The 27,425-nt window shown below is 35.9% G+C and overlaps 1 protein-coding gene across 6 annotated transcripts; it reads right to left on the reverse strand.

The window, feature by feature from the left end:
• Positions 1 to 1,052: 1,052 nt before the first annotated feature.
• LOC143023676 (uncharacterized) lies at positions 1,053 to 26,177 on the reverse strand. 6 transcript variants are annotated; one of them, XR_012966192.1, is made up of 5 exons: positions 24,682 to 25,442; positions 21,128 to 23,755; positions 17,355 to 17,496; positions 16,884 to 17,059; positions 1,053 to 1,390 (listed from the first exon to the last, which is right to left on the reverse strand). XR_012966192.1 is itself a non-coding variant. In XM_076182288.1 (5 exons), the coding sequence occupies exons 2-5, from the start codon at positions 23,637 to 23,639 to the stop codon at positions 1,319 to 1,321; spliced, it is 2,949 nt and encodes a 982-aa protein (XP_076038403.1). In that variant the 5' UTR covers positions 23,640 to 23,755; positions 26,085 to 26,177; the 3' UTR covers positions 1,053 to 1,318. The 6 variants fall into 6 exon arrangements, 5 of the variants coding, with proteins under 5 accessions (XP_076038403.1, XP_076038401.1, XP_076038402.1 ...); XM_076182288.1 differs by lacking the exon at positions 24,682 to 25,442 and adding an exon at positions 26,085 to 26,177 and having other exon boundaries at positions 16,884 to 17,106; XM_076182286.1 differs by lacking the exon at positions 24,682 to 25,442 and adding an exon at positions 25,553 to 25,603 and having other exon boundaries at positions 16,884 to 17,106.
• Positions 26,178 to 27,425: the final 1,248 nt, after the last annotated feature.

Consider the following 27,425-nt stretch of genomic DNA (forward strand, 5'->3'; position numbering starts at 1 on the left):
AGAAGCTGCTCTTGGAGGAATCGAGTGAACCTGAGCATACCGTCCTCACATACGGCTTATACCGTTCCTTGTATACTTGTGGCAAGTCTATATAACACTGCTCCTTATATTGATATGCTAAAAATGTCCTTTAGCAATCAGATCGCATATCAGATAGCAATCCCACAATATTTAAAATCTATAAAAAAAAATCTATTTAAATCAAATAAATCTGATTTAAATAAAAAATATATTTTTTATATTTTTAAAAAGATAAGAAAAAAAATCACCAACCCTGGTGTCCACTAACCTCATACAATAATACCTGTTAAGTCCGGCTAAAATTGGCATTTCAAAGCATAACAGTGCCTTAGAAATAGTTTCTTATTTCACTATAAAAGTTTATATTAACTTATACTGCATTGAATAAGTCAATAGTTGATATATTTGTCCTATATACAATGTTAGGTTTCTAGTTTTGATATATTTGTCCAATATAAAATGTTAGGTTACAAAGAAAGCAATGGCCTCCGCTAGCAGACCCAGGGATCTGGGTGCACACGTCCTGTGTAATAGTAGTCCTTCACATGTGTATATATATATATATTACTTCTTACTTCTGCTCCCAGGTAGGCTTTCATCCTGTCAGTCGGGCCAGCACACTTCTCCAGATTGTTCTCTCAAAGCTTCCTTCTTCCCTCAAATCCTCTATTTTTCCTAAACTATTTGCCTCAAGGATTTCTTCAATTCCATCTTTCCATCTTTTCTTCGGTCTACCTCTAGATCTGCTACCTTTTGGTCTCCAGTTCCATCTTTTCTTTGCAATTCTCTCTTCATCCATTCTCTCCACGTGCCCAAGCCACCTTAGTTGTGCCTTTTCTATTTTGCTTCTAATTAATGTTACTCCAATCATTTCTCATATTTCATCATTTAGAATAAAATATTTACATACACCATCAGTATATCTGTTACTTGTTTTTATTTTGTGTTTATTTGCAACCATCTCCAGATTTTTTTCAACTTTTCACACCCTAGGTGAAATGCACAGGAACCAAGTCAAACATTAATGTACTTTAATACTATATTTCAACTCTCAACTGCAAAATTAGAAAATATGTACAAAACACACATGTACAACCTAAGTATTTCATCTTATTACAATGAAATCTGTCAAAACAAGTGACACACAAAACAATATAACTGAGAATTTACAGTCTCAATGTCTCAAAACATTGATGCATCAATACTAGACAAGGGTCTATTCTTCCTTGACTCTGAACAAGGTTTTGAGAACTGTTCTGTTGCAAAAGACAGGGTGTGTAGTAGTCCTGGGATGGTTCTAGGCCAATTTCCACAACTTCATCAAAGCATGACTACCAAACAGTTCTTTCAGCATCTCGTCCTGAAGTTTCTGTCAATTGAAATTAGGGGCAGGGATCAATACATTGTTAATTATTCAGTCCCTTCACCCACACCATCAATCCCTTAAAAAAAAAAAAAAAATGGGTAACTGCCAACAAGCAAGGCAGGAAAAGCATCATGTAAGGATTAAGTCTTTATCAGTACAATGTTTCACTCTTTTGAGCTTTATCAAGTACTTGATAAAGCTCAAAGAAGCAAAATGTTGTACCAATAAAGACTACATCCTCACATGGTGCTTTTCCCAACTTATCTATTACTGTTGTCTTCATCTTTCAACTGTGACAAAAAAAATAAAATAAACCCATCATTGATGTCACTCCTTCAGATGGGCGGCACTCGAGGGCAACCATGAGTATAAGTGTACAGTATTTGACATTCTCCGTTACAAAGAGAGAAGCTGCGGATGCTATGAGGAAGGCTATAGATTAGGGCACTGCCCATTTTGAGATCAAGGATGATGACAATCAGGGAAACAACTGAGGAGGCTGTTCTTTTCTTGAATGATGAGTCAAGGGTACTGCATGTTTTGAGGGCAAGAACAACCATTGCTCTAAAGCAGCTATCCTCAAAGCAAACAGTACCTGCCATTGTCACTGTCCTTGAACTGGAAAGTGTCTTCCACTGCCTCTGTCTTCATTCCCAACTGTCACCATCCTCAAAAAGGGCAGTGTACTTGACTTTCAACACCCTTGAAGTGGGCATTGTCCTTGAATGTAGCCAGTCTTGAGGAGGCTTAAGTTTTCATTTCAAGTGGCCAACATACAGCTGTTGTTCTCCTCACTTATAGCCAAGAAAGACATAGAAAAAAGAGAAGGAGAGTAGCTGGTGTGTGAATTTACCTAGTTGTATTTTGTGGGAGAAGAGCTATGCTCATAGTGACCCGCAGTTGTATCTTTCCGCATCCAGTTCTTCTTAAAATCATGTATAGTTTTAGCACTCACTGTTTTCTCTTTCAATTAGTTCCATGTATCTATTACTCTGTATGGAAAGCTGTTCTTTTTCAAATCTCTTCTGTAACTGTCCTTCTTAAGTTTCTTCTCATGTCCTCTTGTATTTCTTCTGTCCCATTTAAGTAGATCATCCCTATCAAGGATTTCCATCCCTTTCATAATTCTGTAGATGGTTATCAAATCACCTCTTTCTCTTCTTTGTTCCAAAGTTAGTAAGTTTAGTTTGTCCAATCTTTGTTCGTATGTCAACTTGCTAAGTGTTGGTGCCATCTTTGTCAATGCTCTTTGAATTTTTTCTAGTTTATGTTTTTCATTCTACTGGATGTCCATAGTGATGCTGCATATTCTAATTTTGGTCTTATCAGTGTAACTAGTATTTTCTTTACCATTTCCTCATCCATGTAGTCAAAGGCCACTTTCATTGATCTTATTAAATTGTAAGTTTCTCCAACTATTTTGTTTACATGTTTGTCTGGTGTCATGTCGTTTGAGATAATTACTCCTAGGTCTCTGAGTTTACTTTTGTAACTTCCTTTGTTCCAATTTTGTATTGACTGGATATTCTATTTTTACTTTTTCCAAATTCCATTATACTACATTTCTTAATGTTGAAATTCACTTCATTCTTTATACTCCATTTCCAGACTTTGTCCAGGTCTTCTTGAAAAGATTTGCAATCTTCTTTACTTACTCTCTTCAATAGTTTCACATCATCTGCAAAGAAGTTTATATAACATTTGATTCCTTCATCCATGTCATTTATATAAACAGCAAACATTATCAGAGCCAATACAGAGCCTTGGGGGACTCCACTTATCATGTTTACCCAATTTGAGTTCTTTTCTCTAAGTACCACTCTCATTTTTCTTCCGTTCAAGAAGTCTTTCATCCATTCCAATAATTTTCCCTGTATTCCACCTATTGTTTCAATTTTTCTTAGTAGCTTTTTGTGTGGTACTTTGTCAAAAGCCTTTTGTAAGTCCAGGAAGACACAGTCTGCCAGCCATCTCCTGTATTATTTCTACCAATCTTGAGTAAAACCATGTTAAGTTTGTAGTACATGATCTTCCACTTCTAAATCCAAATTGCTTGGTGTTTAGTATTTTGTTCTCTTCCAAGTGTTTAGTCAATTTATTTCTAATAATTCTTTTGCATATTTTTGCAATTGTGCTTGTAAGAGATACTGGTCTATAGTTTGTGTGTGTGTGTTTACCTAGTTGCATTGTACGGAAGGGGAGATATGCTAGTAGTGACCCGTCTTTGTATCTCTCAGCATCTAGTTTGTTCTGCACATAATAATTTTTCGTCCGATTTCTTCCGGACATCTATCACTCTGTGGAAAACTATTCTTTTTTCAGATCGCTTCTATAACTATCCTTTTTGAATTTCTATTCGTGTCTTGTTTTTCTTCTGTCCCACTTTAATAAATCTTCTCTATCAACGACTTCCATGCCTTTCATTATTCCGTAAATGGCCAGTAGATCTCTTTCTCTTTGTTCCAGGGTTGGTAGTTCTAGTTTGGACAATCTTTGTTCATATGTCAATTTTGAAAGTATTAGTGCCATCTTTGTCGTTGGTCTTTGGATTCTTTCTAATTTCTTTATATATATATATATATATATATATATATATATATATATATATATATATATATATTTTTTTTTTTTATTGGGTGCCCATAGTGTTGTACCGTACTCCAATTTTGGTCTTATCAGCATGACTAACATTTTCTTTACCATTTCCTCATCCATGTAGTTAAAGGCCACCTTTATTGTTCTTAGTAAATTGTAGGTTTCTCTGACTATTTTGTTGATATGCTTGTCTAGTAGAATGTCTTTGTTAATAGTTACTCCTAAGTCCTTTTCCAAGCTAACTTTTTTTACTTCCTTTGTACCAACCTTATATTGCCCTGATATTCTTTTTTTACTTTTTCCAAACTCCATTATACTGCATTTCTTGATGTTGAAGTTCCCGTCCCACTTTTGGCTCCATTTCCAGACCTCTCTAAAGTGATTCACAGTCTTTTTCTGTACTTATTTTCTTTAGTAGTTTTGTGTCATCTGCAAAGTTTATGTAACATTCAACACCTTCATCCATGTCATTTATATATATGGCAAACATTGTCAGAGCTAGTACAGAACCTTGTGGGACTCCACTTATCATTTCTTCCCAGGTCAAGTTTTTGTCTTTAACTACCACCCTTATTTTTCTCCCAATCAAGAATTCTTCCATCCATTTCAATAATTTTCCTTGTACACCTCCTGTTGCTACAATTTTTTTTCTATTAGTTTTTTTGTGTGGCACTTTATCAAATGCCTTTTGTAAATCTAGAAAAGCACAATCAGCCAATCCATCCCTTTCTTGCATTATGTCTATTACCCTTGAATAAAAAAACAAAAATTCGGTGGCACATGCTCTTCCTTGTCTAAAGCCAAATTGTTTTGGATTCAGTATCTTATTTTCTTCAAGATGTTTAATCCATCTACTTTTTATCACTTTTTTACATATTTTAGCTATTGTGCTTGTAAGGGAGACTGGTCTATAGTTTGTTGGGTCTTCCTTATCTCCCCCTTTATATAATGGTATATTTGCATTTTTCCAATCTTGTTGTACCTTTGCTTGTTTATGTGAGCAATCTATTGTTTTATATATTTTGTCTGCTAGCTCATCTATACATTCTTTTAGTATCCAATTTGCAATTCTGTCTGGACCATATGTTTTTCTGACATCAAAGTTTTTTATTATTATCATTATTATTATTATTTTTTTTTTTTTTTCATTAGGAGGATCTTTCTATCTTTTCTTCTTCCCAATTATGTGCATTTTCTATTGTTGATATTGACTTAAAATATTTGTTCATAACCTCCACCATTTCTACTTCTATATATTCCTCATTCCCTTGATGCAGTTTCATTATTATTATTATTATTATTTTTTTCAATTTACCATTCACATGCCTGTAGAATAATCTAGGTTGATCCTTTCATTTATCTATTATGTCTTTTTCATAGTTTTGTTTTTCTTCCCTGTGTATTTTCACATATTTATTTCTCAGTTTGATATATTGCCACTTATCCATTTTTTTTTTTTTTTTTTTATCTTATCCAAGCTTTGTCTCTTCTATCTTTTACCTCGCTACATTTTTTGTTATACCAGCACTTAATGTACACCCTTTCCTGCTTCTGCTTTGGTATGTATTTATCTATTCCTTTATAAATTTCTTTTAATATATTCCATTTCTCTTCCATCTTTGTTTCTTCATTAAAGAAGTTTTCCCAATTCACATTTTGAAAGAATTTTCTGAGTTTCTCAGAATCAATTTTATTGTACATTAGTCTTCCTTTCCTGTGTTTCTCCTTTCCCAAATCAATTTCTTCTTTTAGTTCAAGCTCTATTAATATGTGCTCACTCTTCCCAAATGGTGTCTTGTATTCCATTCTATCCACAATTTCAGGCTCTGACATAAATATTAAGTCTAGTCTCGACAGTTCTTCATTGTTTCTATATCTGGTATTCTCCTATACCCACTGAGTCATTGTATATTCAATGGTCACATCTAGTAGTATATTTCCCCAAGGGTCCTCTCCACCTTTCACTGTTATCTCTTCCCAACATATTTCTTTGGAGTAAGTCACCCATAATTACTATGTATCCTCCTTTTAATAATTCATTTAATACATGCTTTATGTCTTCCAACATTTATGAGTGGTCACTTTCAGTCCAAGAATATGTTTTTGTGGGCACATATATTACTACAAATTTTCTACTTTTCATGCCACTAGTTTTCAACTTTTATCATAATCAATTCCACATTATTATTTCCTTCTGTTATCTTTGTCACATTTAAGCCTTTTTTGGTAAAAAAAAAAGAAAAAAGAAAAAAAAAAAAAAAAAAAAAATTGCTACTCCACCCTGTTTCTCCTTTCTATTTTCTATCCAATAATTATATAGACCTTGTCCCACAGTATTAGGTGGTAATGAACCTTTTAATTTCATCTCTACAATTCCCATTATATCCAATTTATCTTCCAGATAGTCATTTAATTAATTTAATCCTGAAATGCCATCCATGTGTACAATATTTTTAATTTTATCCTTTCTCTTTTTTTTTGTTTTTTGTTTCCTTTTTTTTTTTTTTATATATATACCATTTTCTCAGCCTCAGGTCTACTCTCCAAAAAAACTTGTTCTGTTCTTTTCTCTTTTTTTTATTTGTGTGTATTTACCTAGTTATATTTACCTAGTTGTATATTATGGGAAGGGGAGCTATGCTCGTGGTGTCCCGTCTTCATATCTCGTTTTATCTAGACTGTTTTTAAATTCGTGTATTGGTTTTGCACACACCACATTCTCATCTAACCTGTTCCAAATGTCTATTATCCAATGTCAGTAGTTCAAGTTTTGCCAGCCTCTCCTCATATGATAGTTCTGAGAGCGTTGGTGCCAATTTCATAACTGCTCTTTGCATTCTTTCCTCTTTTCTTCTCTGCGCACTTGTACATATTCATTACTACAACCAGTATATATTTTCCATTTTTTTTTTCTTTACTCCATCTTATCCAAGCTTTATCCCTTTCATCTTTTAACTAACTACATCTTTTGTTGTACCAATATTCTACATATCCTTTTTCTTGTTTTAGTCTTGGAACATACTTTTCCACTCCTTCCTTATAAATCTTTGTCAAGATTTTCCATTTCTCTTCTACTGTTGTTTCCTCTTTGTATATTCTTTCCCAGTCTGCTTTTTGAAGAAAAAAAATTCTCATTTTATCAGTTTTTTTTCCATACATCATTCTTCCCTTTCTATATTGTTCATTTTTTCCCATATATTTCTCTTTATTTAGTTCCAGTTCTACTAATATGTGGTCACTTTTATTTAGTGGTGTCTTATATTGAATATTGTCCACTATTTCAGATTCTGATGTGATTATTAGATCTAGTCTTGATGGCTCTTCCTCATTTCTATACCCAGTATTCTTTTGTATCTATTGTGTCATTGTATATTCTATAATCATATCAAGTAGTACATTTCCCCATAGGTCGTCTCCACCCTTCACTGTCATCTCTTCCCAGCTGATTTCTTTACAATTAAAGTCACCCATTATAACTATACCTCTATCTTCCATTATCTTATTTAGTGTTATCCTAATGTCTTCTAACATATTCTTGTGTTCTCTCTCTTCCCACGAAGATGTTTTAGGAGGCACATAATTTACCACAAACTTCCTGCTCTTCTTGTCCCTGTCCTCTATTTCCATCATAATCATCTCCACTCTATTCTTTCCATATATAACATTCCTCACATTTATATCCTTCTTAGTCAGGAACATAACTCCACCACCTCGTTTTACTTCTCTGTTTCTAATCCAACAATTATATGCACCATGTCCTACACTGTTGGGTGGTAATGGACCTTTCAATTTTACCTCTACAATTCCCATTATGTCCAGTTCTTTTTCTTTCAGGTAATCATTCAGTTCATCCAAGCCTGATATCAATCCATCTATATTTGTGAAGGACACTTTTAATTTTCTGTTACCTCCATCCTGTTTTCTGTTTCCCTTCTGTTTTTCTCTGCTATGAACCTTTTCCTCACTTTCATATCCACTACTCTCCAATAGAATTTCTCTTTGACTCTTCTGTTCTCGTTTTTTTTTCCCCTTAGCTTTGATTCTTTTTTTTTCTCTCTTTCCTCTTTATTCATCTCTCTTTTTATCCATACCTGTTTGTACTGATCACTTTCTGCTAGTTTCCCTGTCTTTGAAAGACATTCTCTGCTGTCGTTTGTGACCTGAATTAACCTTAATTGGTCTGGTCTTGTCTATACTGTATTTCCCTACCTATGTATTTCTTTAATTTCTTTCCCTATTTCCTGTTCACTTTCTTGAAATATCTTAATACCTTGTTTACTTTTTCTTTCTCATCTCTTAATCTTGTAGTCCTATTTGGATTATGCTTACCATACATTCCTAATATAATTATACATTTCTTTTTATCTGCTAAGTCTCTTACTATATTCTCCTCTCTCATCACTTTAACAGCTGTGTCCTTAGTGTATTCCTTCATGTTGTTTCACTATATCTCAAAATTCAATTTTATTATCCTTCTGAACTTTTCTCAAACCCTTTACCTCTTTTGCTATGGACTCCTTATTCTCTTAATTATTTCTCTTTAATCCCTCATTCTCATCCTTTACTTCTTTTGTCTTTTTAATTTTTCTATTTATTTAGGTTTTGGTTCTCTTTCTTTAATTCTTCCAGTTTATCAACTCTGTGTAATTAGCGTTGGTTGGCTGAACCTAACCTCCCATGGTTCATTCATTTTTGTTAGTTTTTTTCTAGACTTGCTAATCAGGGGAGGTTGTCGTCTCCTCCCTCATTAAATCCACATAAATAATTATCTCTACTTTCTATTGAGTTGCTCTTATCTATATTTCTACTTGTGATCCCTTTGCTGACTTCTCCGACTTCACTCGTGTCGTCTGCGCACCTTTTGTTTACACCCCTTCTGACTTCCGGGGCCTGTTCCTCCCCTTCCTCATTTTCTTCCATTTTTCTCAATAATTCCTCCCCTTCTCCTTTTTCTTCACCTGCCCAGTCTACACCATGAGCTTTCCCCTTCCCTCTTAATACAACACAGGTACTACCTCGTCATTGAAATCCACGAAAATTGCGGGGGGGGGGGAGGGTTTCCGGAGTTCCAATCTTCGCCGTCTGTCCGACATGTATTTACCTAGTTGTATTTTATGGGAAGGGGAGCCATGCTTATCGTGTCCCGTCTTCATATGTCATTTTATCTAAACTGTTTTTAAATTCATGAATTGTTTTTGCACACACTGCTTTTTTCTCTAACTTGTTCCAGATGTCTATTACTCTGAGGAGAAAGCTGTTCTTTTTCAGGTCCCTTCTATAACTGTCTTTCTTGATTTTTTTTCCTTGTCCTCTTGTATTTCTACTATCCCATTTTATTAGATCCTCTCTATCAATGGTTTCTATGCCTTTCATGATTCTACAAATAGTTATCAAGTCTCCTTTCTCTCTTCTTTGCTCTAATGTCTGTAGTTCAAGTTTTGTAAATATCTCTTCATATGATAGTTCTGAGAGTGATGGTGCTAGTTTTGTAATTGCTCTTTGTATTCTTTCAAGTTTTGTTACACATTTTTTTGTACTTGGTAAACACGTCGTTGCTGCATACTCCAATCTTGGTCTTATCAAAGTGACTAGTATTTTCTTCGCCATTTCTTCGTCCAGATATGTAAATGCCACTTTGATTGTTATCAAAATATAAGTTTCTCCAAAAATTTTGTCTATGTGTTTCTCAGGGGACATATTATTCATAATAATGACTCCCAGGTCCTTCTCATTTTCTACTTTTTTCATTTTTTCTTCTCCCAATGTATATGATCCTACTATTCATTTTTTGCTTCTTCCAAATTCCATTATACTACACTTCTTGATATTGAATTCCATCTCCCACTTCCAACTCAATTCCCATATTTTATTGAGATCACTCTGTAGCGACTCACAATCTTCTTCAGTGTTCACTTTTTTCAACAATTTTGCATCATCCACAAAGAAGCTCATATAACTTTCAATTCCTTCATCCATATCATTAATATATATAGCAAACATTATTGGGGCCAAAACTGTTCCTTGTGGAACACCACTTATCACTTCATCCCAATTAGAGTGTCTCTTATCACCACTCTCATTTTTCTTTCATGCAAGAAGTCTTCCATCCACTTCAGTAGTTTGCCATGTATTCCTCCTGAAGTTTCTAATTTCTTAAGCAACTTCTTATGTGGCACCTTATCAAAAGCTTTCTTCATGTCTAGAAATGCACAATCAGCCCATCCATCTCTTTCTTGTTTTACATCTATTAGTCTTGAATTGAAACACATCAAGTTTGTGATGCATGATCATCCTTATCTAAATCCAAATTGCCTCGGATTTAGTACTTTGTTTTTTTTCCAAATACTTTACCCATCTAGTTTTGATCATTCTTTCACAGATTTTAGCTATCATACTTGTAAGAGAGACCGGTCTATAGTTAGTAGAGTCTTCCTTGTTTCCCCTTTACATATTGGTACTATATTTGCTCTTTTCCAATCTTCTGGAACTTTTCCCTCTTTGAATTAACTGTTTATTAGGCTATGTATTTTGTCTGTTAGTTCATTCCTGCATTCTCTCAAGATCCAGTTTGCCATTTCATCCAGTCCATGCAATTTTCTGACATTGAGATTACCCAAGTGATTCATTATTTTATTTCTTAATACTTCTATCTCTTTCATAGGGGAAACTCTCTCCTCCCATTCCATATCTCTAGGTTGTATGTTCTCCCTTGTAAACACCGATTTAAAATGCTTATTCATGATTTCTGCCATTTCTATTTTCTCCGTGTATTCAACAACTCCTTGTCATAGTTTCTCTAATTCTTGTTTGCTTTTCAGTTTGTTGTTTAATCTGTAAAATAATTTTGGTTGATCTTTACATTTTTCTAATCTTTTTCGTATTTTATCTTTTCTTCTCTGCACACTTGCACATATTCATTTCTATAATTAGTACATATTTTTCATTTTTCAGGTTTTTTGTCATTTCCATTTTATCCAAGCTTTATCCCTTTTGTCTTTTACCTCCCTACATCTTTTGTTGAACCAGCACTATACATATCCTTTTTCTTGCTTTAGTCTTGGAACATACTTTTTCCACTTCTTTATAAATTTTTGTCAAAATACTCCATTTCTCTTCTACTGTTGTTTCTTCCTTGTGTATTCTTTCCCAGTCAGCTTTTTGAAAGAATTATTTTATTTTGTCAAAATTTGTTTTTTTATACATCAATCTTCCCTTTCTATATTGTTCATTTTTTTCATGTATTTTTCCTCATTTAGTTCCAGTTCAACCAATATGTGGTCACTTTTACTTATTGGTGTTTTGTATTTGATCTTGTCCACTATTTCGGGTTCTGATGTGATTATTAGGTCCAGTCTCGATGGTTCTTCCTCATTTCTACACCCAGTATTTTCTTGTATCCATTGTGTCATTGTATATTCAATAATCATATCATGTAATACATTTCCCCATAGGTCATCTCCACCCTTCACTGTCATCTCTTTCCAGCAAATTTCTTTACAATTAAAGTCACCCATTATAATTATTCGTCCTCCATCTTCCATTATCTTAGTGATATCCTGGTGTCTTCTAACATATTTTTGTGTTCTCTCTCTTCGCACAAAGCCATTTTAGAAGGCATATAATTTACTACAAACTTCCTGCTCTTCCTATCCTTGTCCTCCACTTCCATCGTAATCATTTCTACTCTATTCTTTCCATATGTGACATTCCTCACATTTATATCCTTAGTCAGGAACATAACTCCACCCCCTTGCTTTACCTCTCTGTTTTTAATCCAACAATTATATGCACCATGTCCTACACTGTTGGGTGGTAATAGACTTTTCAATTTTGTCTCTATTATTCCCATTATGTCTGATTCTTTTTCCTTCGGGTAATCATTCAGTTTGTTCAAGCCTGTTATTAATCCATCTATATTTGTGTAAGACACTTTTAATTTTCTGCTACTTCCATCGTGTTTTCTGTTTCCCTTCCATTTTTCTCTGCTATGGACCATTTCCTCACTTTCATATTCACTACTCTCCAATAGAATTTCTCTTTTTTCTGTCTCTGTTCTTTTCTTGTTTTTTTCCTTAGCTTCTAGTCTTTTTGTTTTCTCATCCTCTTTTTCCTCTTTATTGATTTCTCTTTTTATCCATACCTGTTTAAATTGCTCACTGTCTGGTAGTTTCCCTGTTTTTGCTAAGATATTCTCTGCTGTCATTTGTGACCTGAATTTAACCTTAATTGGTCTGGTCTTATCAGTATTGTATTTCCTGAGCCTATACATTTCTTCTATTTGTTTCCCTATTTCTGGTTCATCTTCTTGAACTACTTCTAATATACTATTTACTTTTTCCTTTTCCTCCTTTATTCTTGTAGTCCTATTTAGATTATACTTCTCTTCCATCCCTAATATAATTATACATTTCTTTTTATCTGCTAAGTCTCTTACTATATTCTCCTTCTCTCTCATCACTTTAATAACTGTGCCTTCAGTTTGTTCCTTTATCTGTTGTTTCACTATATCTCTAAATTCAATTTTGTTATTCTCCTAAACCTTTTTTTCCAACCACCTACTTCTTTTGTTATGGACTCTTTATTTTCTTTATTATTCCTCTTTAATTCCTTATTCTCTTCCTTTACTTCTCCTAACTGTCTTTTTAATTCTACTTCTTTAGTTAGATTTTGGTTCTCTTAGTTCTTCCAGTATATCAACTTTCTCTGCAACTAGAGTTAATAAGTCAAACCTAACCTTCCAATCTTCATTCATTTTTTTTTTCTCCTCTAGATTTACTAGTTGGTGGAGGTTGTCCCCTTCTCCCTCTTTAAAAAAAAAAAAAAATCAGTTATCATCTCTTTCCACTGAGCTCCTATTATCTATATTTCTGCTCTTCACACCTCTGCTTCCTTGTTGTTCGTCTGTATATTCTGCCCCCCCCCCCGTTTGTTTACGCTTCTCCTAAGATCCTGGGCCCATTCGTCCCCTTCCTCATTTCCTTCCATTTTCCTCAGTAATCCCTCCCCTTCTCCTTTTTCTTCACCTTCCCACTACACCACGAGCTTTCCCCTTCCCTATTAATACAACACAGGTACTTCCTTGTCGTTTGTGATCCTCGAAATTTGCCGTTTTCTCTGGAGTCCAAGCTTCGTTGTCACCTCTAGTGACGTGTGTGCATGAGTGTTTGATTCACAATGGTCTTGGATCACATGCAGGACTCATGATCAACAACCATTTCCCTCCCAAAAGAGAGCTCAGAGCTGATATATGATCAATCTATGGTTAATGTTGTGACCTTACACGCACACACAAACCCAACTCCCCACCCACAAGAGTTGGAGTAATGACTCACAGTGCAGCAACACTGAAATTATTTCACCCCTGGGCAGGATTCAAACCTGGACTGCTGTAGTGGTAGTTGGGAACTCTACCAATACACCATCAAGTGTGTGTATTTACCTAGTTGTATTTACCTAGTTGTAATATACGGGAGGGGAGCTATGCTTGTGGTGACCCGTCTTTGTATCTCTCCGCATCAAGTTTTATCTTAAAATCTTGTATAGTGTTAGCACATACTGTTTTGTTGTCTAATTTGTTCCATGTATTTATCGCTCTGTGTGGGAAACTGTTCCTTTTCAAGTTTTTTCTATAACTATCCTTTTTCAAGTTTTTTCCGTGTCCTCTTGTTTTACCGTTGTCCCACATTAATAGGTCGTTCCTGTCTAAAACTTCCATTCCTTTCATTATTCTGTAGATAGTTAGCAAATCTCCTCTTTCTCTTCTTTGTTCCAGAGTTGGTAGGTTCAATTTGGATAGTCTTTGCTCATATGTTAGTTCGGCGAGTGTCGGTGCTAGTTTTGTTGTCGCTCTTTGTAATCTTTCTAGTTTCTTAATATTCTTTTTGGTACTGGGTGTCCAAAGTGATGCTGCATACTCGAGTTTTGGTCTTATTAGTGTAGTAAGTATTTTCCTTATCATTTCTTCGTCCATATAGGTAAATGCCACTTTGATTGCTCTCAATAAGTTGTAGGTTTCTCCGAACATCTTGTTTATATGCTTATCTGGTTTCATGTCCTTTCCAATCATCACTCCAAGATCTTTTTCATAGTTAGTTTTATTTATTTTTTCTTCCCCAATTCTGTAATCTTTTGATATTCTATTTTTACTCTTTCCAAATTCCATTATGCTGCATTTCTTAATATTGAATTTTACTTCCCATTTTTGAGTCCAATTCCATATTGTGTCCAGATCTTGTTGCAATGAGTTGCAGTCCTCTTCCATTTTTACCTTCTTAAGTAATTTTGCATCATCTGCAAAAAAATTTATATAGCACTCCACGCCTTCATTCATGTCATTAACGTATACAGCGAACATGATCGGTGCCAGTACTGATCCTTGCGGGACCCCGCTTGTTACTTCTTCCCAGTTGGAGAATTTTTCTCTAATTACAACTCTCATTTTCCTCCTAATCAGAAAGTCTTTCATCCATTCCAATAATTTTCCTCTGATGCCACCTTTTGACTCTATCTTATTTATTAGTTTCCTATGAGGTACCTTATCGAATGCCTTTTGCAGGTCCAGAAAAGCACAGTCTGCCCATCCATCTCTTTCTTGTATTATGTCTACTAATCTTGAGTAAAAGCAAATCAGATTTGTTGTACAGGATCTCCCTTGTCTAAATCCAAATTGATTTGGGTTCAGTGTAGATTTTTCTTCCAGGTACTTAACCCATCTGTTTTTGATCACTCTTTCACAAATTTTTGCTATTGTGCTTGTTAGTGAGACCGGTCTGTAGTTAGATGGATCTTCCTTATCACCTCCCTTATAAATTGGTACAATGTTTGCTTTTTTCCAGTCCAATGGTACTTTTCCTTCTTTAATTGATGATTTAATTATATCATATATTTTGTCAGTTAATTCTTCCATGCATTCTTTCAGTATTCAGTTTGCTATTCCGTCTGGGCCATGTGATTTTCTGACATCCAGGGTTTTAATTTGATCACTGATTTCTTTTTGTGTTACGTTTATTTCTTTCATTGCTGGGGATAATTCTCTCTCTCTAACTTCACTGTTAGGCGATTTTTCTATTGTGAATACTGATCTGGAGTGGTTGTTCATTATTTCAGCCATTTCCAGTTCTTCTGTAAATTCTTTTTTATCTTGGCGCAGTTTTTCTATTTCTTGTTTGTTTTTCAGTTTTCCATTTACATATTTGTAAAATAGTTTGGGTTCTTCTTTACATTTGTCTATTATCTTTTTTTCGTAATTTATCTTTTCATATCTGCGTATTTTTACATATTCGTTTCTTAGTTTGATGTATGTTTGCCATTTGCTTTGTTTCTTATCTCTTTTCCATTTTTTCCAAGCTTTGTCCCTTTTTTCCTTTGCTTCACTACATCTTTTGTTGTACCAGTTCTTTATGTATGCCTTTTCCATTTTTTGTTGTGGTACAAATTTGTACACTCCTTCATTATAAATTTCTTTTAGTATGTTCCATTTTTCTTCTATCCCTGTATCTTCGTTTTGGAATTTTTCCCAGTTTGCATTGCGAAAGAATGTTTTAAGTTTCTCAAAGTTTGTTTTGTTATACATGGGTCTTCCTATTCTATGTTTAACATTTTTGCTTTGGTCTGGTTGTTCTTTCAATTCCATTTCTATTAGTACATGGTCACTTTTTCCTATCGGAGTTTTGTAAATAATATTATCGATTATCTCAGGTTCTGTTGTAAGTATTAAGTCCAATATTGAGGGTTCTTCATTTCCTCTATATCTAGTATTTTCTCTAATCCACTGGGTCATTGTGTATTCAATGGTCAAGTCAAGGAGTACATTGCCCCAGTGTTTCTCTCCCCCTTTCACTGTCATATCTTCCCAGCATATTTCTTTTGAATTAAAGTCACCCATAATTACTGTATTTCCTCCATCCTTCAGTGTTTCAATTAGTTCTTCCTTTGTATCATCTAGTAACTCAGCGTGATCCCTCTCTGACCAGGCTTGTGTCTTAGGAGGTACATATACCACTGCAAATTTTCTTTTCTTCATTTTTTTACCTTCGACTTGTACTATAATTGATTCTACATTATTTTTTCCTTCAGTTATTTTTGTTACAGTTAAATCTTTCTTGGCCAAAATTAGAACTCCTCCGCCCTGCTTGTTCTTTCTATTCTTTGTCCAACAGTTGTATTCTCCTTGTCCCACAGTGTGGGGTGTTAGTATGAACTTTAATTTGGTTTCTACAATTCCCATTATGTCTGGTTTTTCTAATACTAGATAATCATTTAATTCGTTTATTCCTGAGATTATTCCATCTATATTTGTGTAAGCTATTTTAAGTGTGTGTATTTACCTAGTTGTATTTTACGGGAAGGGGAGCTATGCTCGTGGGGTCCCGTCTTCATATCTCATTTTATCTAAACTATTTTTAAATTCATGTATTGTTTTTGCACACACCACTTTCTCATCTAACTTGTTCCAACAAAGAGAGACTCAAGCAGAAAATCCCAAATATTGACTAGGGAGGAAGAGGTGGTAAGCTTGTGAAATTAGAAAGAGAAAATTGAGATGAAGAAAGTGGAAGAACAGAGAGATGAAGAATGTGTTGATAAATTTTTACATAAGGAATGAACATGCATTTAACATGTAGCAAATAAAATTTTCATTTTACTTCAACAAATAACAAACTGATAATATAACATGTTTATTCATATTTTTCCATCTGTTTTATGAATGACAGGTATCTAGTTTGTAGTTTTTCTCACTACTTAAATCCTGAGTACAAATGTGAACATCTATTAACATCTCAGTGATGTAACAAAAAAGCAAACTGATTGCATGTCTAAATAAAATCAATCACCATATAGTATCAACAAGTAGATATATAATTTTGTTTCACATAATATTCAAATCTTATACTGTACTCACATGCAGTTTCACCATAGAACTTTTCAGGTGCTTGCGAGTGAAGTCAGCCAACTTCTTGTAAGTGAATCCTGACTGCCGTTCATGGTCATCTACCCAAGCCTCACGTGGGATATTACCCATCACCCACTCTACCTTTACACTGTGCTTTCCCAGTGTTTCTGCTATTCTTGCAAATCCTGTGGGAGTTAGGTGACTGTCCATGAAAATTATTCCTTTGTACATCCTGTAAAAATACATACATGTATATTGGCAATCAATTCATTATAGGAACACTTCACATGTAGATTTATGATAACTTGGCAGAAAAATATATTCTCATCCTTAAATGAGCTAAAAGAGCTAGTGTTGGCTATGCAGATATTCATATTTCTGTAGTGATTAAGATAAATCTATTGTTGGAAACCATTTGATTTTTCAGTAAATTAAAAATTCAATATGTTTATCCTATACTCATGTCATTAAGATACTAACTTTTGTATGTGAAGTGATGTCAACAGCTTTAACATCCAATCACAGTCATCATTTGCAACACCATAAAGCCAAAGAATGGAAACTTCCTTCTGCAGGGGAGAACCCAATTGTATCCCACCTGCCTTTGTTGACAAACGGATCTCTGGGAAGTACATACAATAGAAATATAATCTTTGTACAAGGGGCCTTATTGTAATAATTATTTACAATGATGATATTGTTGAATATATTACTGACAAATGTGAGTTATGTGTGGTGCTGAAATGGGAAATGCATTAAATGGGTTTTGTGTATGAAGTGGGTGGATGTTTTGAATTGACTACCCCCTTGTATGAGGAAAGGGTTTTCACTGTATATATGTGATTTCTATACATTCAACACATAACTGATACCAAAGATCTATGTATGGTCAGTGGAATTGACCTAATATGTTATATAAAAGATGTTAAAGTGACATTAATACATTGTATACAACCCTTTAATGAAGTGACACACATGTTTACACAAAAGAAAATTATCTTATCAGGCATGTATCCTTGAGCACATGTCTTAGCAGTAAAGAGTAAATGTTTAGTTTCATTTGCAGTAAAAAGTTCCTATTACATGTGCAACTCCTTTAAAATCTAATGTCCAAAAGCAAGGTAACCTTCATCAATGTTAGTACATCAAGACAACTGATGTCAGGATAAATAGATTTACAGTTAATGTGTATGACACAAGGGAAATAAATAATAATAAGGCTTATAGTACTTTCTCCTTCCCTTGAGCAACAATTGTCTGGGAATTAACAATTTGCAGAACACAGCTTTCCATTTCCATTTTCCTACCACAAATGCAAATTCCCTCCCTAGTCCATAGTTAGGGTGTGTCAGAGTATCCCCTATTCATGTGCCACCAGTTTAAAGCCATTGCAATAAACTAATATGTCCGAGTATGACAACCCCCCCTAGTATCTACTTAAGCTTCAGAGATAAGGCTTTGCGTATTGACTGGGAAAGAAATCTAATAGGTGCTGGTATGACAGCCATTACCTGGACATGTTCCATGTATTCATCTAATTGTAGGTACGTACATACATATACCAAAGGGTTTTTCCCCTTACAAGGCAGGTAGCCAAAAAACAAAGGCATAAAATCCACTCCCATCCATTCCATCCCCACATACTCCACTTCCATTCATCCCCCTCCCCCACCCACCTCTCATCTTAGCTCCTCCTGGATGAGGGGTCATCCCAGCATCTCGCCCACTGCCCTGGGTCAGAAGCAGTGTTGCAAGACACAGCGCATCCACAGCAAAGGACACTTCATTTAATCAGTGACTCCCCTCTCCATCCCTTCATGCAGAAAAAGAGAAGATGGGGAGAAATCCCTTTGGGCTGTGTCAATTCATTTTTCACACCCACTCCCTTACCCCCATCCCCCACCCACTCCCCCTCATACATCACAGCATCATCCTTACACAACCATTCTCCATTCATCCCTATCCTCTGTCATCTCCCATCCTTCCTTCCTCCACATACATTCCCATCTTTCCCAATGCCCCTTTTACCACATCCATCTCATCCTTGGTCACCCCCTCATGTTCACTCCTTCCATCTCTGCCTTCCACACCTCTTTTAATAATCTTTCTTCACTCATTCTTTCCATATGTCCAAACCATCTCAATACTCTTTCAGCAACCTTATCTCCCAACTCCCTTTCCATCCATCCCCATTCTCCTCCTCCTCACCTCCTCATTTCTCACTCCATCTTGCCTAGTAACCCCTATCATTCTTTTCAGGCACCTTATCTTAAACACATTCAAACTCCTCCATGTCTCCTCTCTTATGTTCCATGTTTCTGCCCTGTACAGTGCTGTTGGCACAATCACTCCTTCATAAAATCTCCTCTTAGCATCCATTCCCAAATGTCTATTTCTCATTACACTTTTTAATCCCCCAAGGCATTTACTTGCTTCTCTCAATCTACATTCTGCCTCCACCTCCATTCCCCCCTTTTCTGACACATTTGCACCCAAGTATCTAAAACTATCCTCTTCCTCCAATCTCTCTCCCTTAATACTCACTTCCAATCTGCTGCCACTTTCTCCCCTTGTGCATCTCATCACCTTTTACCTACATTTATCTTCAACTTCCTTTCACACTTATTCCCAAACTCTGTCACTAAATTCCTCAATTCCTCCCCTGATCCTGCCACAAGCACAGTGTTGTCGGCAGACAACAACTGGCTTACCTCCCACTTTTCTCCATTTTCTTTAACCATCTCCAATGCCTGACCCATTACCCTTGTATTTACCTCTCACACTACCCCATCCATGTATAAATTGAACAGTCAAGGCGACATAACACATCCCTGACGCAGTCCCACCTTTACCTCAAACCACTCACTCCATTTCTGATTCTAACACAGGCTCTACTACTCTCATGAAAACTCTTGACTGCTCTTAACAGCTTTCCTCCTATCCCATATATCTGCAATACCTCCCACAGTGCCTTCCTGTCTACTGTCATAAGCCTTTTCCAAATCCATAAAGGCCCAAAAAAACATCCTTACCTTTTCCTACAGTTTTCTCACACTATCTTACCACAAAAATCTGATCCACACAACCCATACCTGTCCTAAACCCACACTGTTCCTCACCAATTACTCCCTCTGTTCCTCTTCTAATCCTCTCAATCAAAACACTCCCAAATTAGATAAATACATGTATAGAACCATCCCAAGTCTTTTGGACTTGAGTGAAAACAAACTTGATAGATATATCCATTGTTATGTGCAAGTCCTGATGAAGTTCCCTCAAGATTTCATGACTACAGAACACTCAAACTCTGCCATTTGTAATGTCAGCAAACAAGTTCCTAACAGCTCACTTCTTTTGTTTATGGTATTGCCAAGATTTTTTTCTCTCTCAGACTGCACCCCACATTTTGTTTCCCACTGTGTACCCAACTGGTGGATATTTTTCCTTGGAAGCTGTTACGACTGCTAAGTGTTAAAATGCCATTCACTGCATCAGCTCTGTTTGACCTCTCAGTGTGTGTGTGTATTTACCTAAATGAAGTATACAGGAAAAGAACAATATTCATGGGATCCTGTCTCTTACTCTCAAATTATTATACCTGGCTTCATATACATGCATGGTTCCTACTTAAATTATATCTCCTTAATCTTCAATTATTATATCTATATTCAAATTCATGTATTGTTCCAGCTTCCAAGTATTAATGCATCTATATGGAAAACTATATTTCTTCACATCTTTTAGAGTTTAAATATTTTGTATTATTTCAATGTCATTATGACTTTAAAGCCCTCTCCTCCTAATCAAGAAATCTCTTCTATCCATGCAGTCTATCCCATTTAATGATCTGAACACTGTAATGATATCACTTCTTTTTCTTCAGTCTTTCAATATTGGCAAATCCAGTACTTTTAGTCTCTCTTCATACAACATATCTTCTAGGTTAAGAATTAGTTTTGTTGTTGTCCTTAGTATCCTCTTAATCTTGTTTATCTTCACTCTGTGTAAGGACTATAACACTAATGCATACTCCAATCTTGCGTGGATTAGGGTTTTTTGTGAGTGTGTGTGTGTGTGTGTGTGTGTGTGTGTAGTTATGGATTTTTTTTTTTTAATATTGATACAATATAAATAACTGTGTGATACATATTTCTGTATGGAAACACTGACCAATATATTTTCCTAGCATTTGCATCACCACACTCCCTTTCTTTGAAATCAACCTTGAAAAATAAGATATACAAAATACTTACGAAGCTCTCTTAGTTCTGGTAGACTGTTGACCTGGCTCTTGAGCTCTACCATATCCTCTGGTGATTTAACATACAGATCAAGATCCCACAAAGAAGTTGGGAGGATTATGTTAACATCCCATGGTCCCTGAAGTTGCCTCACTGTGCAGGTTCCACCAGGAGCTGTCAATTTAGTAATAGGCCATGTGCAGCAACCTTTAGAGCACATGTAATGTAGGCAACCATTGAGGGTTAGCATCACTTCAATGCTTCTCTCACGAAGACTTTCAATTACTTCTGCTAAATAAGGTTCATCATTACAACAATTCTGCACTTGAAGAATGATCTGTCTTGGTAGATAGCAAAGTGACTTGAGCACATGTATATTGGATTTAACATTCCACCTATCTCGTCGCAACTTTGAAGTAACAGATGTAGAGAACAACTCTTGCATATCACTTTGTGCAATAGCTTCCAAAGCAGCATCCACACTACTGCGGGAACTAACAACAAGCTCAGCCATTTCTTTGGCATAGCTGGAAAGTAAACCATCAAGCTTCAGAACACCTACAAGTATCAACAGTAAGTTCCATAGATTGTGCAACTCTACTTTTTTTCCTTGTCCTATCTGTAGGATGTCATGAAGAACCTGATCAGATTTCCCCTTATCTAATTTGTACTCCTTCAGTTGATCACGAATTCCTAGGGCTGCCCTATACTCAAGTTGGCTAGTATGTGGAAAAGTGTAAACAACAGTGTCTCCCATGATTGTCTGATGTCGTCTACAAGAGAGAAAGGCATCTAGCATGTCATTTGGATAGCTGCACTCATCTGCCAATTGCTGCAGGCATTCCTGCTCTATATCCACTTCTCCTTTCAAGATACTCTGAAGAGCTGCTGCATTAAGAGCTTTAATGAAGAAATTTATTTCCTTAAGCGTATCAGATCTAGTGAGGCCTTGATCAGCTAGACGTTCCATCAGCATCTTGAGATACATTTGATCCAAGGCATTGAGTAGTTCAGGCAGTGTTAGTGGAGCCTTGACTTTCTCTGGTTGTACACATGCAAAATAAGTCAACAGTATAATGTTCCGTGGCGTCCTCTCAATGTGTTTGGCTGCAATGGATACAGCCTTTACCACTTCTTCCTCAGGTGGGGGACTGGACATCCTTACTTGAAGAGCTTTATAATACTTCCCTGCCATTATTTCAATCTTTGCAGGTGGCAGTGCAGATAGTAATACGTGGAAACATTTAATACCTCTCATAAGGGAGACAGCTTCATCCAAGCTTCCTGTCCTTGTTGTCAAAAGGATACAGAGGCTTCCATGCTGGGCTTCCTGATAGAGTTCACTTAAAAGACATCTTACCTGCTGGCTAACTTCATCAAAACCATCAGCTATGACAAGAACTTTCAAGTTGCGCACTGCCCTCAAAAGGAGGTCATCACTGACATTCTTGCTTGTATTAGGAAGGGAAGACCTAATAAACTCCTTCAAAGTTGTGCCACAACATGTCTGCTTACAAGGCAAATATAGAACCAATTGGAAACTTTCCAACTCATCGATACTTTTAATGGCATCAAGGTGATCAAACACAACCTGAGCTACAAAAATGGACTTCCCAGCACCACTTGGACCTTCCACACATATGACATGAGGCCTACTGCTGCTGCTTCCAGATTCTGGTGTTGTAAGCAGTTCCCTGACTGGTAGAGGAACATTCTTAGAGTCTCCTGGTCTCAAACCTCTTCGTTCTACATGAAGATCAAGAGGTTCATAGATGTCTTTCAGCAAGAAGGGCCTGAATCTCAATATCTGTGGGAAAGGCTGAATTTCAAGCAAGTCCCTTTTTCTTGGCTCACTCTCCATGGCTCCATCCTTAATCAGTTTGTTTTCTGTCTCTTCCAACTCAACAACAACATCCTGTCTCTTCAGAGTATTTAACCCTCTCTCCACATGATCAGTGAGGTACTCTATATCTTCTATTGGTAGTCCCAATCTTTTTTTATAGTTTTTAAGTTTATCCAAGGCATTATGACATACAGATGTTAACTCATCAAACAGACGATTTCTCTCTGCCTCATTGACAACAGTTTCTTTTATTTGCCTTGATTCATGAGCAAACTTGTTCCGCTGCTCCTTAATAAGGTAGAGTGAATTCTCTTCACTGTCTGCATCATTCTGCCAGCAAGGATCTTGCACTGGTCTGAAGCTACACCAAAGTGTGAGAATTTTATATTGCAAGGTAATGTCCATGTCCTTAAATTCAGTCTGAGATTCTATAATGTCTTGCTGCTTCCTCGTGAAGTGCTTCTTCCAGATCTGGCCTGTTGCTGACAGCCAGTCTGCAATGGGCTGTGCCCCACCCACAAAATGAGTTTCAAAAGATGCAGTCATGATGAGGTTGCAAAAAACATCAATGGCCTTCAGTCCTTTTGAATAATTGATATCACCAGAGGTGAGGCCTCTGTTAATATCATTGACAATATTGTTGAAAGGTCCACTGCATGGGGACCTAAAGGACTGCGCCATTTTGACTGTAATAAAATCAGACCCTAAAGATAGGCATGTGTACTACAGGTGATGGCTGTAGTTCCGGGTCAGGTTTTTCCATTCTCCTCTCAGTACCATCGCTGTACTTCCTGAAGCTGAAAGCAAATGAAAATATAAGAAAAATTACCACACAAAACTTCAATCAATTAACTAAACTGTTTATTGTGAATACTGTATCCCTTAAGTGTTTTCATTAGAAATACATATACAGTAATGCACAATGATAAAAGATAAGTTGACCTGTGTTGCATTAAACCAAGCACAGTTTGGGGGCAATGCAGAGTATTTCTGACAGGTTCTAGGCTAGTGCTCACTGTCCAAAATGAGTGACTGGAACTGCCATAAATGCCTAAGTAAAAATTATACCCATATACAATCCTACCTCCTATTTGTGTATGCTAATTGACAATTAATGATACAATATGTACAAGGCAATACAAGCCTGTAACAATTCTCTTAACTTTCAATCACAATAAACATAAGTTTTGTGTGTCTGTCCATTTACACAGTGAGACACGAGTTTTACAGATACTGCTGTTGGGGTACACTAGCAAATACCATTGCCTTAGTTCATATAATGGCATGACTGATAAACCTAAAAAAATCCAATCACCACAGTGATCACCACCAACACACTATTTCATCCTACCATGCCACACCCTAACCATACACAGACAATAACAAAATATCTCCTTGAGTGACATATGGACCAACCTGATGAATGTTGCCAATTATCTGAGAGCTGAGGTTCTCTTGCACGGAAGAAGGCCTTGGGCAATAGATTCATTAATCAATGGAACAATACTTGGGCCGCCATACTCCACTACTCCAAATTTTTGTTGGAACTAATTCATTACTGATTGATTAATCAATGAAATAATACTTGGGCCATACTCCACTACTCCCAATTTTTGTTGGAACAAATTCATTACTTTTAGCAAGAAAATTGGCAAATATTCAACAAATGTGTATGTTAAACATAAAAAAAAAAAAATAATAGTAATTAGACTTATATAATCACCATCTACTGGAGTATTACTTGGACCACACTCCAACATATTTCATAAAAAATCTGTTAATATTTTGAATAAAACTGTTAACAAACTAAAACTCCAGATCCAGATCACCATCAAAACGTAGTAGGAATATACCTAGGCCAAATATCACTACCCAAAACTTCATCTAAATCTGTACATGACTTTCTGCAAAGAAAAAAGTAACTAAAACTGAGGGAAAACAATCTTTGAAAATTTGTCACTACTGAAATCTACTTGAGTGTAACTTTAACATACTTCGCCACTAAACAAAATCCGAAAAAATAATTTAAAAACTGCACATTTTTCAAAACCGCAGGATATACTACCGTAACCCCACCAAACCTAACCAACACTATCCCCACCCCGCCCCCGATGATGCTTGCCTTTTATTCATCCCTTCTTATATCGAGACCTTTAATGTACATTAGTTTGAAGTTTGAGCCATAATGCACTTTTGATTTTTAATTTCATATACGTAAAATAATTAAACACGCACGACATATTCTTGGTTGTTGTAATAATGTAATATAGGCATCATCCTATCTAACCTATTATTACGATGAAAAAAATGATTTTTTTTTTTTTTTTTTGCGCAGGGGTTCCTTGAGACGTGCAATTTATTTTAAAGATTACGCAAGGGTAAAAAGGTTGAGAAACGCTGAACTAGACAGTATGACAGACTTGGTGTGCACTGTCACTGTGCACTACCAACAACCCCTCAATGTTTTCCTTGCATTCACTACCTAGGCCCCACATAATTCAATTGTGCTATTACTAAATAAAGTCTTATTATGACTCAGGCTGACAAAATGTTATTGCGAAAATACCATTATGATAACATTAAATTATAATGACCTATTTACAACGATTTTTTTTTCAAAGGCAGGTAGAATCCCCTGTGGATCGCACTATAGAAAATGGGGATTCAATTATTTAGAGAGCAGGATAGATAAGATGGGAGGGAGGGGGGAATTTGGGGTTTAGTGGAAGGAAAGAGTGAAATGGAAGGAAGTAAGAGTTATGATAGATGTGAGGCAGACCAATTTGCTCGGTTAGTTTATAGTCTTTTGGACTTTTTTTTTTTTTTAGCTTCAGTCGAATCTATAGGCTACTTTTATAGTATTCAGTTGTTAGAACCAAACCTAGTGTTGTCCATGTGAATATCTAAAAGAATGCCAAGTCACCTATAAATCCCATATAATTCCACCTTCTCTTTGCACTCCCCCACAAGACTAAGGCAAACTAACTTTTACAACATTTCGTAGTAGTACAACAATGAATGAAGATAATTTGGAACACACTTGCTTTTGAAATATTAAAACAAGAATCTTACTCGAAAAAAATGCACCTGCAAAGCTTCTTCGTTCATGTGCTTAAAAGTAATTACCATGAGGAAAATGTGAAAAATCAGGTACAGTTATGTTGCACTGAAAATAGAATGAACACACACACACGACACACAACATGACAGTACGAGGAGATGACGTGTGGGGCAATGTACTGCTAGACATGACCATGGAGTACACAATGACCCAGTGGGTCAGTGAAAACACAAGGTACAGAAACAATGAAGAGCCATCAAAACTAGATTTAATATTTACAACGGAACCTGAAATAGTGGACAAAGTCCACTACAAGACACCAATTGGAAAGAGTGACCATGTACTCATCGAAACTGTACTAAAGGAAGAAATAGAGATGAAGAGGAGCGAAAAGCATAGGAAAGGAAGATTGATGTACAACGAAACAGACTTTGCAAAACTAAAGACGTTCTTCCAGAATGCAAACTGGGAAAAATTCTATATGGAAGAGACAACAATGGAAGAGAAATGGAACATACTGTTGGCTAATTACAATGAAGGGGTAAACAGGCATGTACCAAGACAAAAGCGAGAGAGAGAGTACATTAAATGTTGGTTCAACAAAAGATGCAGTGAGGCAAAAGACAGAAGGGACAAAGCTTGGAAAAGGTGGAGAAAAGACAAAAAACAAAGCAAATGGCAAATTTATATAAACTATAGAAATGAGTATGTTAATGTGAGAAGAGAGGAGAAAAGGAACCACGAGAAGGATATTATAGATAAATGCAAAGATCAGCCCAAGCTATTCTACCGGTATGTAAATGGTAAACTTAAAACCAAACAGGAACTAGTGAAACTACGCCAAGGAAATATAGAATACACAGAAGAATTAGAGATGGCCGAAATCATGAACAATCACTTTAAATCTGTCTTCACCAGAGAGAAAATACAAAATTGGGACGTAGATAATAACAAACATTCTCCCCACATGAGTGAATTTACAACATCACAAAAAGAAATATCAAAACATCTGTCAAAACTGGACGTTAGAATCACATGGCCCGGATGGAATTGCAAATTGGATTCTAAAAGAATGCAAAGAAGAGCTAACGGACAAAATACACATCATAATAAATAGCTCACTCAAGGAAGGAAAGATACCTAATGACTGGAAAAATGCTAACATTGTACTAATATATAAAGGAGGAAACAAGGAAGAACCCACCAACTATAGACCAGTATCACTAACAAGCACTATAGCCAAAATTTGTGAGAAAATCATCAAGAATAGTTGGGTAAAACACCTGGAAGATAACAACATATTAAACCCAAGACAATTCGGGTTCAGACAAGGTAGATCATGCACCACAAACTTGATATGCTTCTACTCAAGACTAATAGACATAGTGCAAGAAAGAAACGGATGG

The sequence above is a fragment of the Oratosquilla oratoria genome, unplaced genomic scaffold (assembly GCF_046742065.1).
Source record: "Oratosquilla oratoria isolate Oo_2021 unplaced genomic scaffold, ASM4674206v1 SCAFFOLD54, whole genome shotgun sequence".
In the NCBI taxonomy this organism is placed as follows: domain Eukaryota; kingdom Metazoa; phylum Arthropoda; class Malacostraca; order Stomatopoda; family Squillidae; genus Oratosquilla; species Oratosquilla oratoria.

What these genes read in the sequence shown, in the direction of transcription:
- LOC143023676 (XM_076182288.1), bottom strand. Translation starts at nt 23,639, where the DNA reads ATGGCGCAGTCCTTTAGGTCCCCATGCAGTGGACCTTTCAACAATATT. An exon ending in ACATCACTTCACATACAAAA is followed by an intron (nt 17,107 to 17,354) that starts GTTAGTATCTTA and finishes GTATTTTTACAG; the next exon opens with GATGTACAAAGGAATAATTT. An exon ending in GTTCTATGGTGAAACTGCAT is followed by an intron (nt 1,391 to 16,883) that starts GTGAGTACAGTA and finishes TTCAATTGACAG; the next exon opens with AAACTTCAGGACGAGATGCT.